At 43.4% G+C, this 14,547-nt stretch overlaps 1 protein-coding gene across 11 annotated transcripts in view; it reads right to left on the reverse strand.

The window, feature by feature from the left end:
* The window catches only part of PDE5A (phosphodiesterase 5A), a 352,640-nt gene that overhangs the window by 88,619 nt on the left and 249,474 nt on the right, over positions 1 to 14,547 (reverse strand). For all 11 annotated transcript variants that reach the window (XM_056565902.1, XM_056565920.1, XM_056565896.1 and 8 more), the window contains one exon: positions 13,863 to 13,971. In XM_056565902.1, coding sequence (XP_056421877.1) covers positions 13,863 to 13,971 — 109 coding nt within the window. The remainder of the gene's footprint in view (positions 1 to 13,862; positions 13,972 to 14,547) is intronic.

A 14,547-nucleotide genomic window follows, 5' to 3' on the forward strand; every position in this document is an offset into this window, starting at 1 on the left:
AATTCAGTATGTGTGAATAGCTGAGAAATAAACACCAAAAGGCTTTGTAATTGCTGCAAGTACAAATTTCTTTCTGTAGAAAATAATTTTATTTTTAAATAATTCAAACAGGACAAGAACAACATGTCTAGATTTTATTTTTATTAACCCCTTAAGAACCAGTTTTTTTCTCCATTTTTGCACTTTCCTTTTTTCCTCCTTACCTTTAAAAAATCTTAACTCTTTCAATTTTGCACCTAAAAATCCAAATGATGGCTTATTTTTTGCGCCACCAATTCTACTTTGCAATGACATCAGTCATTTTACCCAAAAATCAGCAAAACGGAAAAGAAAAATCATTGTGAGACAAAATTGAAAAAAACACCCATTTTGTAAATTTTGGGGGTTTCTATACCGTAAAGTTTTCGGTAAAATTGACACCTCTTTATTCTGTAGGTTCATTCGATTAAAATGATACCCTACTTTTATAGATTTGATTTTGTCGTACTTCTGAAAAAAATCATAACTACATGCAGGAAAATGTATACATTTTAAATTGTCATCTTCTGACCCCTATAACTTTTTTATTTTTCCCGCTTACGGGCCAGTATGAGGTCTAATTTTTTGTGCCGTGATCTGAAGTTTTTATTAGTACCATTTTTGTATTGATCAGACTTTTTAATCACTTTGTATTAATTTTTTCATGATATAAAAAGTGTCCAAAAATACGCTATCTTGGACTTTGGATTTTTTTTACGCCATTGACCGTGCGGTTTAATTAATGATATATTTTTATAACTCGGACATTTCCGCACGCAGCGATATGAATATAGTTCTTGGTGTTTAATCTGCATATATCTTTCTATTGGTAGCCCTGTGTTTTCCTTAATATTGTTTACATGACTTCCTTCTGTTGTCACATGACTTTGTATTGCATCAGGTTGCCTAGCGACTGTGCACGCCGCCTCTATGAATAGAGTCGCGGCGTCCACAGATGTCACGTCCAGCTAGAGGAAGTGTGCAGGGCACACGAAACAACTTGCCCCGGCAACCCCTCCTCCAACCCGCTCCCCCGCCTGTTACCCGTCTGATGTCACTGTTGTGTGAATAAACAATGACAATAAGAAAGACACAGATCGCACTTACCATCCAACGGTCTTTATTCCATGTGTTCAGGCATAACAGACTGGTATGAGGGTGGAAGTGGGGGACGGGACCGGGACAGACTGTTTCACACTGTTAAAGCGCTTCTTCCAGCCGGTATGTAGTGTTGTGTGAATAAAGAAGCTTCCCGCATGGTGAGTGTCGCCTTTCTTTCAATACCTTATTGTTGAAATTTTGCTGTCTGCTGGGCAGAGTACCACCGCTACAGGTCTATACTGTCAGTGTCCGACTTGCTGCATTCCCACGTTCCTCCTTGGGGCTTAGTTCCGTTAGTGCCGGCTATATTGTCTCCTGCATTTGTTTATTTTTATTTGCACAGTTTTTTTTTTTATGGGAAAAGGGGGGTGATTCAAACTTTTATTAGGGAAGGGGTTAAATGATCTTTATTCACTTTTTTTTTTTGCAATGTTATAGCTCCCATAGGGGGATATACAGGCCCGTCGCTACAGGACAGGCAAACCTAGCAATTGCTTGGGGCCCCGAGCAGAGCCAGTGCTTGCCCGTCCTGTAGCGACGGGGCAATTCCCCCCATCACCAGGGCCGGATTAACAATCCTGCTCTTGGAGTTTGAGCTCTGGACCCCAGGCACCCAGTCAAACAAGAGGGCCCCCAAATGTCTGACATTTTTTTTAGAATAAACTCATTTGCAGCTTTGGAGTTCTTCTCACCTCACCACAATCACACTCCCCCCACCCCCGCTGCACTTGGTATGTTCTCTCAGCCTTCAGCCGTCTGAGCAGGAGGAGGGGGAGGGGGGGAGGAGAGAGCACAGAGCTGTGAGGAAAGGAGACCGCAGAGGCTGTACAAAATGGGGCCTGACTATAGTAGGTGTCCCTGCTGTATATATGTGTATAAGCAGGTGTGTGGATATATATATATATATATATATATATATATGTATATATATATATATATATGTGTGTACATATGTGTATGTCTATGTACTGTGCCTGTGTGTTTGTGTTACTACTGTGGATGTGTTACTACTGTGGATGTAAAGTGCATGTGTGTATCTATTAGGGATCGACCGATTATCGGTATGGCCGATAATCACAATTTTGGGCATTATCGGTATTGGCAATTATCTTGCCGATAATGCCCCGCCCACCGCGCCGCCCCCACCACACCGCGACCGCCACCCCCTCAACCCGCCGCACCGCACCCCCGACCCACCGCACCGCGTCGCACCCCCCACCGTGATGCTAGGCGGTATACCGGTATGGATTTTTGCCCATACCGCTATACCGGTCGGGCCCCTCCCCCACCCTCCGAGTCAATGAGTCAATAAAAAAATTTAACTTATCCGTAATGGGGGTGGTCCGGGCCATCCATCCTTCCTTCCTGTAGTGTCCGGGGGCGTTCCGGGTGAAGAGTGAACCGGTCCGGGCTGTCCTTCTCCAGGGGTGCTCTTCTCCACTCCGGCCAGCCTCCGGCCTAGTACGCTGCATAGACGCCGCTACGCCGTAACGTCAGGTGCGTCGCTGCGCACGCGCGTCACTGCGCAGCGGAGTCTATGCAGCGTACAAGGCCGGAGCCTGCCCGGAGTGGAGAAGATGACCACCGGAGAAGAAGGACAACCCGGACCGGACCACCCTCCACCCGGAACGCCCCCGGACACTACATGAACGATGGATGGATGGCCCGGACCTCCCTGACAGGTAGGGGAGAGAAGCGGATGGTGGTGGCGGTGGCCTATGGCCCCGCAAAAGCCACTGCAGATCATTGATTTAAAGCGCCCGCTTTAAATCAATGATCTGCAGAGGTGTCGCAGGGGGTTAAATAGCCGATAACTTATACCAGAATATCGGTATAAGTTATCGGCTATCGGCCCTAACCTGCACAAATTATCGGTATCGGCCCTAAAACCGATATCGGTCGATCCCTAGTATCTATACCAGAGTTTCCCAACCAGGGTGCCTCCAGTTGTTGCAAAACTACAACTCCCAGCATGCCTGGACAGCCAAAGGCTGTCTGGGCATGCTGGGAGTTGTAGTTTAGCAACCTCTGTAGGCATCCTGGTTGGGAAACACTGATCTATTCTATCTGTGTGTGTATGATGCATGTATAGCATGTAATGTGTACAGTATGTGTGTGTGTATGATGCATGTACAGTATGTAATGTGTACAGTGTGTGTGTGTATGAAGCATGCATGTATAGTATGTAATGTGTACAGTATCTGTGTGTGTATGAAGCATGCATGTATAGTATGTAATGTGTACAGTATGTGTGTGTATGATGCATGTATAGTATGTAATGTGTACAGTATGTGTGTGTATGATGCATGTATAGTATGTAATGTGTACAGTATATGTGTATGAAGCATGCATGTATAGTATGTAATATGTACAGTATCTGTGTGTGTATGATGCATGTACAGTATGTAATGTGTACAGTGTGTGTGTGTGTGTAGCATGTACAGTATGTAATGTGTACAGTATGTTGTGTGTGTATGAAGCATGCATGTGCAGTATGTAATGTGTACAGTATATGTGTGTGTATGAAGCATGCATGTACAGTATAATGTGTACAGTGTGTTGTGTGTGTATGATGCATGGTATGTAATGTGTACAGTATGTGTGTGTATGATGCATGTACAGTATGTAATGTGTACAGTATCTGTGTGTATGAAGAATGTACAGTATGTAATGTGTACAGTATCTGTGTGTGTATGAAGCATGCATGTACAGTATGTAATGTGTACAGTGTGTTGTGTGTGTATGAAGCATGTACAGTATTTAATGTGTACAGTATGTGTGTGTATGAAGCATGTACAGTATGTAATGTGTACAGTATGTGTGTGTATGAAGCATGTACAGTATGTAATGTGTACAGTATCTGTGTGTGTATGAAGCTTGCATGTACAGTATGTAATGTGTACAGTATGTGTGTGTATGAAGCATGCATGTACAGTATGTAATGTGTACAGTATGTTGTGTGTATGATGCATGTACAGTATGTAATGTGTACAGTATGTGTGTGTATGAAGCATGCATGTACAGTATGTAATGTGTACAGTATGTGTGTGTGTATGATGCATGTACAGTATGTAATGTGTACAGTGTCTGTGTGTGTATGATGCATGTACAGTATGTAATGTATACAGTATGGTGTGTGTGTATGAAGCATGCATGTACAGTATGTAATGTGTACAGTGTGTTGTGTGTGTATATAATGCATGCAGTGGCGGATCCAGGGGGGGGATATGGGGCAATTGCCCCGTCCCGTGCGTGCACCCATTGGAAAGCAACGCGGAGGAGCGGAGCAGCGAACAGGACATGTGCTGACCAGCATGGTAAGTGACCAGCGGCACATCAGCTTCAGTGCTCCGACCACCGCTCCTCCAGTCCCGGGACCTACTGCTATGGTGGCCGGACCACAGGAACAGTGGTCGGAGCACTGAAGTAGGGCAGTACACTGTATGGCTGGAGGCTGTATGTCTGTGGGGGGAACATACTACACCTAATGTGGGGGGACTATACTGCACCTAATGTGCAGGAACTATACTGCACCTAATGTGGGGGGACTATACTGCACCTAATGTGGGGGAACTATAGCCTAATGTAGGGAGAACTATACTGCACCTAATGTGGGGAACTATACTGCACCTAATGTGGGGTAAACTATACTGCCAACCTAATGTGGAGAACTATACTGCACCTAATGTGGGGAACTATACTGCACCTAATGTTGGGGGACTATACTGCACCTAATGTGGGGGAACTACAGCTTAATGTGGGGGAACTATACAGCACCTAATGTGGGGAACTATAATGCCTAATGTGGGGGAACTATACTGCACCTAATGTGGGGGACTATACTGCACCTAATTTGGGGAGCTATACTGCACCTAATGTGGGGGAACTATACTGCACCTAATGTGGGGGAACACTGCTAGCCTAATGTGGGGAGAACTCTGCTGCACCTGTGGGGGAACTCTGCTTCACCTAATGTGGGGGGAACTCTGCTGCACCTAATGTGGGGGGAACTGTGCCGCACCTAACGTGGGGGGAACTGTGCCGCACCTAACGTGGGGGGAACTGTGCCGCACCTAACGTGGGGGGAACTGTGCCGCACCTAACATTGGGGGAACTGTGCCGCGCCTAACGTGGGGGGAACTGTGCTGCACCTAATGTGGGGGCCTCGTATCGACGTTCGCTCAAGTCGCGCTCCCAGCATTCAAGGGCCAGCGATACTGCGTCCTGACGCCGGCCCTAGAGCGTGACGTGCGTGAACATCAAGGTTCATTTTGCTTGGGGCCCCCAAATTCCTTCAAACGGCCCTGGGGATATAACACTGCACCCACTGATCTTTTACATTGTTCAATGGTTTCTCATAGGAAACCATTGATCAATGATTCTGCCGCTTGACTGCTCATGCCTGGATCTCAGGCACTGAGCAGTCATTAGGTGATCTGACACCAGGAGGCAAGGTAAGGGACCCTCCTGATGTGTCTCAGTTGTTCGGGATGCCGCGATTTCGCCGCGGCGATCCCGAACAGCCCCCTGAACTAGCCGGCAACGTTTTAGTTACACTTTAGATGCGGCGTTCAACTTTGAACGCCGCGTCTAAAGGGTTAATAGCGCTCGGCACTGCGATCAGTGTCGTGCGCTATTAGCCACGGGTCCTGACCGTTGTTAGAGGCCGGGCCCGACCCGCTTTGACACGCCGTGACCCCGTGTTATAGAACGGGAGTAGACTCAGGACGTACCGGTATGTCCTTGGTCCTTAAGAGGTTAAAGGGAAATGTTCATGTACTAATAAATGCTATATATATATATATATATATATATATATATATATATATATATATATATACACATATACAGTGCCTTGCAAAAGTATTCACCACCCTTGACTTTTTTCATATTTTGGTGCCTCACAACCTGGAATTAACATGGATTGTTTGAGGATTTAGATCATTTAATTTATAGAACATACCCACAACTTTGAAGATGTTTTTTATTTATTTATTGTGAAGCAAACAACAAATAGGACAAAATAACAGAAAAAGTCAATGTGTATAACTATTCACCCCCCTAGAGTCAATACTTTGTAGAGCCACCTTTTGCAGCAATTACAGCTCCAAGTTGCTTTGGATAAGTCTCTATAAGCTTGCAGTAACACTCACGTTTCAGAAGACAGGAACTCTGGTGGATGTGGATCCGCTGGACCTGTGTGGCAGATGACTTAGACCGTACCAGGGAGCGGAGTCTAAGGTACCGCTGGTTTTCACCAGCGGGATGGACTTGCTGCGGCAGGCACCCAAGTCGCTACAGGTCGCTACCTCTGGCACGGCTCGACCACACAGGCGGCTGAGGAGATGTGAGGCACAGGAGGGATAAGACAGCTCATAGTCTGGATAGCAGAAGGTCAAGGCAGGCAGCACAGTAGCGTAGTCAGGATGTAGCAGGAGGTCAATAGGCAGGCGGCAGAGGAGCAAGTCACAGAGAAAAGGATCAGATACACGGCAATGCAACTCTCAGAAATGCTTTCTCTAAGGCACAAGGCAACAAAGATTCGGTAGGGAAGTGAGGAGGGTGGAGGAATTTATCAATGAGCCACAGGTGAATTACACTAATGAGCGCACTGGCCCTTTAAATCTTAAAGCTTGTGCGCGCCCTAGGGGACAGGGACACACGCGCCGGAGCAGAGAGGCAGAGGCGGGGGCAGGAGAAGCGGCAGGTGACGTAACACTTGCCAAATCTCATCACTGGGATTTTTGCCCATTCCTCCTTGCAAAACTGTCCCATCTCCTTCAAGTTGGATGGTTTGCACTTGGATTGAGATCTGGGCTTTGACTAGGCCATTCCAACACATTTACATGTTTCCCCTTAAACCACTCAAGTGTTGCTTTAGCAGTGTGTTTGGGGTCATTGTCCTGCTGGAAGATGAACCTCCGTCCTAGCCTCAAATCATGCACAGAGTGGTACAGGTTTTGCTCCAGAATATCCCTGTATTTAGCACCATCCATCTTTCCCTCAACTCTGACCAGTTTCCCAGTCCCGGCTGCTGAAAAAACCTGAATGGTGTTCTTTGAGTGATGTGATGTGTTGGGTTTGCGCCAGACATAACGTTTTCTTTGATGGCCATAAAGTTCGATTTTAGTCTCATCAGACCAGAGCACCTTTCTCCATACATTTTGGGAGTCTCCTACATGCCTTTTCGCAAACTCAAAACGTGCCTTTTTGTTTTTAGCTGAAAGTAATGGCTTTCTTCTGGCCACTCTGCTTAAAGCCCAATTCTATGGACCATACAGCTTATTGTCGTCCTATGTACAGATACTCCAGTCTCTGCTGTGGAAATCTGCAGCTCCTCCAGGGTTACCTTAGGTCTCTGTGCTGCCTCTCTGATTAATGCCCTCCTTGCCCAGTCCGTTAGTTTTGGTGGGTCGGCCGTCTCTTGGCAGGTTTGCTGTTGTGCCTTGTTCTTTTCATTTGGTTATGATAGATTTGATGGTGCTCCTGCGGATCATCAAAGATTTGGATTTTTTATTATAACCTTACCCTGACTTGTACTTCTCAACAACATTGTCCCTTACTTGTTTGGAGATTTCCTTGGTCTTCATGGCAGTGTTTGGTTACTGATGCCTCTTGCTTAGGTATTGCAGCCTCTGGGGCCTTTTAAAAAAGGTGTGTATGTGTAATGACAGATCATGTGACACTTAGCGTGCACACAGGTGGACATCATTTCAATAATTATGTGACTTCTGAAGGTAATTTGTTGCACCAGAGCTTTTTATAGGCTTCCTAAGGGGGTGAATACATACGCACATGACAATTTTCTGTTTTCTATTTCAAAACAATAGTTTATTTATATATTTTCCCAATTCACTTCACCAACTTAGATTATTGTGTTCTGATCCATCACATAAAATTCAGATTAACAAAACATTGAATTTAAGGCTGTAATGTACCAAAATATGAAAAAAGTCAAGGGGGTGAATACTTTTGCAAGGCACTGTATATATATATATATATATATATATATATATATATATATTATACACACACTATATATATATATATATATATATATATATATATATACACATATATATATACCGTATTTATCGGGGTATACCACGCACCGGCCTATAACACGCACCCTCATTTTACCAAGGATATTCGGGTAAAAAAAGTTTTTTACCCAAATATCCATGATAAAATGAGGGTGCGTGTGTGCGCGTGTATACCCCAATATACCCCCAGGAAAGGCAGGGGGAGAGAGGCCGTCGCTGCCCGCTTCTCTCCCCCTGCCTTTCCTGGGGTCTAGAGCGCTGCTGCCGGCCCTTTTCACCCCCTGGTTAGCCAGGGAGAGAGAAGCGGCGCCGACAGCCAGGGGGAGAGAAGGGGCAGCGGCACCCATTGCCGGCGCCGCTGCCCCGTTACCTCCCCCCATCCCCGGTGGCATAATTACCTGAGTCCGGTCCGCGCTGCTCCTGGCCTCCGTCGTGCGTCCCCGGCGTCATTGCTATGCGCTGAACGGCGCGGCGCATGACGTCAGAGCGCCGCGCCGTTCAGCGCATAGCAATGACGCCGGGGACGCACGACGGAGGCCTGGAGCAGCGCGGACCGGACTCAGGTAATTATGCCACCGGGGATGGGGGGAGGCAGCGGGGCAGCGGCGGCGGCAATGGGTGCCGCTGCCCCTTCTCTCCCCCTGTCTGTCGGCGCCGCTTCTCTCTCCCTGGCTATCGGCGCCGGCACCGATAGTCAGGGGGACAGAACGGGCAGCGGCGCCGATAACCAGGGGGTGAAAAGGGCCGGCAGCAGCGCTCTAGACCCCAGGAAAGGCAGGGGGAGAGAAGCGGGCAGCGACGGCCTCTCTCCCCCTGCCTTTCCTGGGGGTGTATCGGGGTATAACACGCACACAGACTTTAGGCTAAAAATTTTAGCCTAAAAAGTGCGTGTTATACGCCGATAAATACGGTATATTGATGTGGGGGTTTTGTTTTTTATTGCAGAATCTTTTAGATTTCAGACGCTCACTAACAACATGACAAAGGAAACCTCCATCCGGTCCTGAGTAGTAGAGAGTGTAAGGGCTGTAAATATTTATTCAGCTTGGATAACTCAGCGGATGCTCACAGCCTCTTTTTTCAATACGAACAGCAATTGTTTCAATAAGAACAGAATGGAAAATTATTTAATGTTTATGCAACTATACGAAACAATATTTGACACAATTTGTGAAGATGCTTGTATATAGGACAAGGATGATCTGCTAGGAATTAGGTTGTCCAAAACAAACTTTTCCCAGAGGAGCAGTAATAATAGTTGTTGTGTAAAACAGTAAATTTATTGTAAAGTAACTCAAATAGCTGACATACATCAGCCCCAAATGACTCTCAACACTCTACAAAGTATTTAACACCACAACACATACTAACCACAAACAGCAATAGCACAAAAGTAACGGAAAATTCTTAAAATTCTGAATAAATGGCATGCATTAACTTCTGGTCACAGAGTCTGTCTTACTGTCAGCACTTTTGCAACAATATTTCAGCCTAAAAATAATCAAATCCTTCCCATTTCTCCACTCAGCTTCAAGCATATACTGCAATGCAGTAGTGTTTAGCTCCTATAGACCCTCTGGGGTGTGTGGTCAATATTAATAGCAATGTCATGGTGGTAAGACCAAATGCAGGACCACAGTATGCAGTCAGCTATAGCCAAATGGAATCTCCCAAAGATAGAAAATGACACAGCAATGACCATGTATTCCAGGTCTCCTATTCATTACACGGCTGACTTTGCCCATACACACAATACAGTGTAATTTGTAAACATAAGTTGCTATCTGGCAGAGGAATTAACTTTTGTCAGCGATAAAACATAGCAACTGTTCAATTACTTCACTCTGTATTTACTCAGGATCTGTTTATACCACCTACAAAGAAAGCTCTGTAATAGTTTAAAGTCCCAGACAATTTTTGTTTTTGTATTTTTGTTTTTTCTCAGAGACATAGTTCTTATTTTTCCATCCTAGGAGCCACATTTGGCTTGTTTCTTTGTGATACAAACTGTACTTTGTATTAACACTCTTTATTAATATGAAACCAAAAAAAGAAAATTATTAATGTTTTGCTTATATTTTTTGTTTTGGTTTTTTATGTTGTGAGGTTTACTTTTTATGGCCATTACTTTGCGGTAAAACTTAGATGTTATCTTTAATGTGTATCTGAATAAAAGTGGAAAATCACAGCGAAAAAAAAGGCACCAAAATAGGGTGAACACTTTTATAAATCGGATTGTGAAAAAAGTAGAAAACCACGCTCACATTTTGTAGAGCTAACGTAAAGTGATGGCCTGAGCAGAGAAAAAGGGAAATGTTAGCGTGCGTTCGGAGCACGTCATTCATAAATAGTCAAATGCATTTCCTCAAATTTACATGAGGGCATTTAACTCAATTCTACAAGGATTACATCAAACCAATATCAGATATTAAAGGGGTATTCCTATTTTTACACCTATGGCATATCCAGGGGATATATTATAAATAGATAGGTCTCATCTTCAGAATGTGAGCCCCTCAAGCCCCATCCACATAAGGGGGTGATCAGAAGCCAAAAACATCCACATGCACTGGTTTACGCATTTTTGTGTAACTCCCTCTATTGTTACAAGCTAAACTGTTTCCCTAACTGAGGAGTTTTGTCAAAGAGTGTAAATTACTTGTAAAACCTGAAGATTTTTTAGTTTTTTTGGTTTTCAAGTTAATATTTTTCATGCCAGTATTGATTGTATGTGAGGGTATGATTTATATAATATACCCTTTACTCTTCATATGAAAAATCACTGGGTTCAGATGAGTACTTTACTTAGTTATTATTGTGTTATCATCTAAAGGTGCATTATCATATGATATTATGGCTACTATCTAAATCTAAAGTGTGTTTTTTGGACTCTCTATTACTGAGTTCAGTTGAGTACCTCACTCAGTCACTATGGTTTATCATTCAATGGTATATTGATATATGACATTTATTTGTTATGTTGATCAGTCTGTTTTGTGTTATCATGAAGTCCTGAACTTGATATCTAGGGAAACCACATCTACAGCTGAGTAGGTTCATCAATAGGGTAGGCTGTGCTGGGTTTTAGGCCCTACTATCTTCCCTTCTCCCATCCCTACCAGTACAGCTAGTACTTATCTAGTGAGATAGAGAGCCTCAGACATGTCTCTATTGTAGGGCCAGGTCAGGAAGGTGCAGGGGTAGGTTCTTGTGTGGGCCCATCTTTTTTTAGGACGGACCACCCTGCCTAGGCTTAGGGGTAACACTAGGGGTTCATTATCCATTTAGGGACTTTAGGTAGGGCCCGACTCACATAGGCCCTTCCCCCTCTCCCTAGGTCGTGCTCAATTTCCTCCTCTTTCCCCCCCCCATCTTTCCTTATCAAAGTATAATTTACTCATATGTACCCTTGCGTAACACTCCATATTTGGGAGCAGGTTTATTCAAATTTTTTATGGAATTACTTACCATGCTTTTGCTGTATGGTTGCTTCAGTCCATGTTTTGGTACAGGACTTGGTAACATTATCTGTTTTCCATGGTATACATTTATGGTATGATTTTTGTATTTATTCTTCATGGCCAATTTTTATTGGTGGTTTTAGCGGTTCAATAAAAGTAATATTTTAGTGTGTTTCTGTGAAGTAGCTCTCTAAATAGCATCTAAACTGAATTGTACACCTTGTTTGGCCGGAAGAAGCGTCAGGTCTGTGACGCGAAACTAGTTGCCGTTGGTGGTGTGCCCCCGCATCTTGAGAGCGGCTGCTCTCACTCCCCGCGTGTGTGACCGCATTTTACCTTTCCACTCTGCCGGTGTGAATAAAGGACAAGACTTTTTATACTGCTTCCAGTGGTGAGTGCGACTTCTTTTCTCTTCGTCTAACTCTGATATTTGAATTATCTACCTGTTTGGTCTGCACCTCCACGTAGCTAGGAAGATCTGCCCTGAAGGTCACAGCAGTGCTTTTCCTCCCATGCATTGAGGCTGTTATATTGGATTAGCAGTGCCTGGTGTTATACTCGTTCTTGCAAACAAAAATAGAATGCAGGACCAATATTTTGTGTTATAACTATTAGAGAGGACCTGTCAGCTTTCCTGACCTGATTTATTCCCAAGAAATAAAATTCTTAGAGTTATTGATTGTGGTATTCCTCTGTTGTTCTAGTTGACAACTCGGCATCACCATCCACCTTGTCATAGGAGTGTATCCCTAAACAGAGTGAGTGTGGGTTCAGATTACGTTTTGACGATACGGTCACCAGATCCGGCTGGGAGGAATGAAAACCAGGCGCTCCCTTATCTGGCCTGTATCTCATTCATTTGAATGAGCTGACCGGAGTCAGATAGTGACTCTGGTCGACTCATTTTTGCCCTGTATCTGTTTTGTGACCGGACCTAAAACTGCGGCATACCACGGTTTTAGGTCCGGACACAAAACTGGATACGGGGCGAAAATGAGCCGACCGGAGTCACTATCTGACTCCGGTCATCTCATTCAAATGAATGAGATGCGGTTACAGTTTTCACTCCCCAAGCCGGATCCAGTGACCGTATCGTCAAAATGTATGGTTCACACTATATTTTGGCGATACGGTCACCGAATCCGGCTGGGGGAGTGAAAACCGTAACCGTATCTCATTCATTTGACACTGGCTGCACAGACTGGAAAATGTCAGACTGTGTAAGGGCACAACTCTGTTAACACTCAGTTGTGAATTGATTCATAAATTTATGAGAGGAATAACAGAGGAATAATGTAAAACAGAGTTCAAAAAAGGCAGGCCAGCAGAGCAAACAGTTCCTTTTAAGGTTCAATTCATATTTTCCTTTTTTTCAGTCAGGTTTCTGTTGTTTCATGGAAGCTACACTATTCAATGCAGTATAAAATAGAGATATTACATATTTACTATAGGTTAATAGGGGAAATAAACAGATCATACTCATAAACAAACTCTTATAATTGCTAAAGCTGAGGGTCAGTAAAATTAAGTCAATTAAAATATTCATTAAAGGGGTATTCCGGGCAAAAACATCTTATCCCCTATCTAAATGATAGGGGATAAGATATCTGATCGCGGGGGGCCCGCGATCAGACATCTTATCCCCTATCCTTTCGATAGGTGATAAGATATTTTTGCCCGGAATACCCCTTTAAATTAGTCAGCATTTTATATACACTTTAATTCTCCTGCTAGGTGTAAATATTTTGTTAATAAATACAAAATAAAAATTGAATTTAACAATTTTTTTTACATATACTGTATAAACATTAATTCATGCATAAATACAGCAATAGTAATACTCCTATATATATTCCCTTTACCTTCATTTACTCATTTGATGACTAAGGGCCCATTAACACTGCAGAATTTTTGCTTGAAGAAAACTGGACAGAAAATCCATGTACACACTCTCCACACTGACGGAATTGCAGTCTGCATAAAATTCAATTAAAAACAGAACATGGTGATTCTTCATTCTTTCCGCAGAGCCCAGATTCCGGAAATTCCGCTGTGGAAATGCTGAAGGGTGCACAGGTCAACATTAGCTTCATGCAGCGGGATTTCTGAGCAGAATTCTGCTCATAATTCTAGTGTGAATGGGCCCTTACAGTATGTATGATATTGTTCACATGTCTTTATGCTGCTCTTTATTACAATTTTGCTGCTGCTGTAAATAGTGAATTTTTATTTTACTTACTGTCCATGAAAATCTTTTGTCCTTGCTTACATTCGGTATGTTGAGTGGTTCCATGGTGTTTGCCACATACTGGGCATACATGTAATTGATTTTGCTTACATCATAATCCCTGTATAAAAACACAATGGGGAGATTTATCAAAATCTGTCCAGAGGAAAAGTTGCTAAGTTGCCCATAGCAAGCAAGCAGATCGCTTCTTTCATTTTTGAAAAGGCCTCTGAAAGATGAAAGAAGCGATCTGATTAGTTGCTATGCACAACTCAGCAACTTTTCCTCTGAAAAGGTTTCAATAAATCTCCCCCAATAAATTATAATTAGTAATAAAATGACTATAAAAAAATAAAAAAGTTAATGTACTGAATGTCAACACAATCTGAATCAAGTCCTTGCTGCTAGTACAGTAAAATACTTAAAATCTCATAGCACTTTTTTGGGGAGAAAGCAAAAAAAAAAAAGGGTCATAAGTACGGTACATGCCATGCACGTGAAACATCTTGCTATTAAGATCTAAAAATCCATTCTCTTTGAAAAGGACCTTCAGAAGATTTCTGAGGCTTTACACTGTAATTGTGCTGCCCTAGATAACTTACTTAAGTATCTGTATGTTTTCATGTCTCTCTGCTTATCTTGCAGTTTTAACAAAACCTCTACTGAATAGTTGGAGATGTTTTTGAATAGCTAATAA

The sequence above is a fragment of the Hyla sarda genome, chromosome 1 (genome assembly GCF_029499605.1).
Source record: "Hyla sarda isolate aHylSar1 chromosome 1, aHylSar1.hap1, whole genome shotgun sequence".
NCBI classification, from domain to species: domain Eukaryota; kingdom Metazoa; phylum Chordata; class Amphibia; order Anura; family Hylidae; genus Hyla; species Hyla sarda.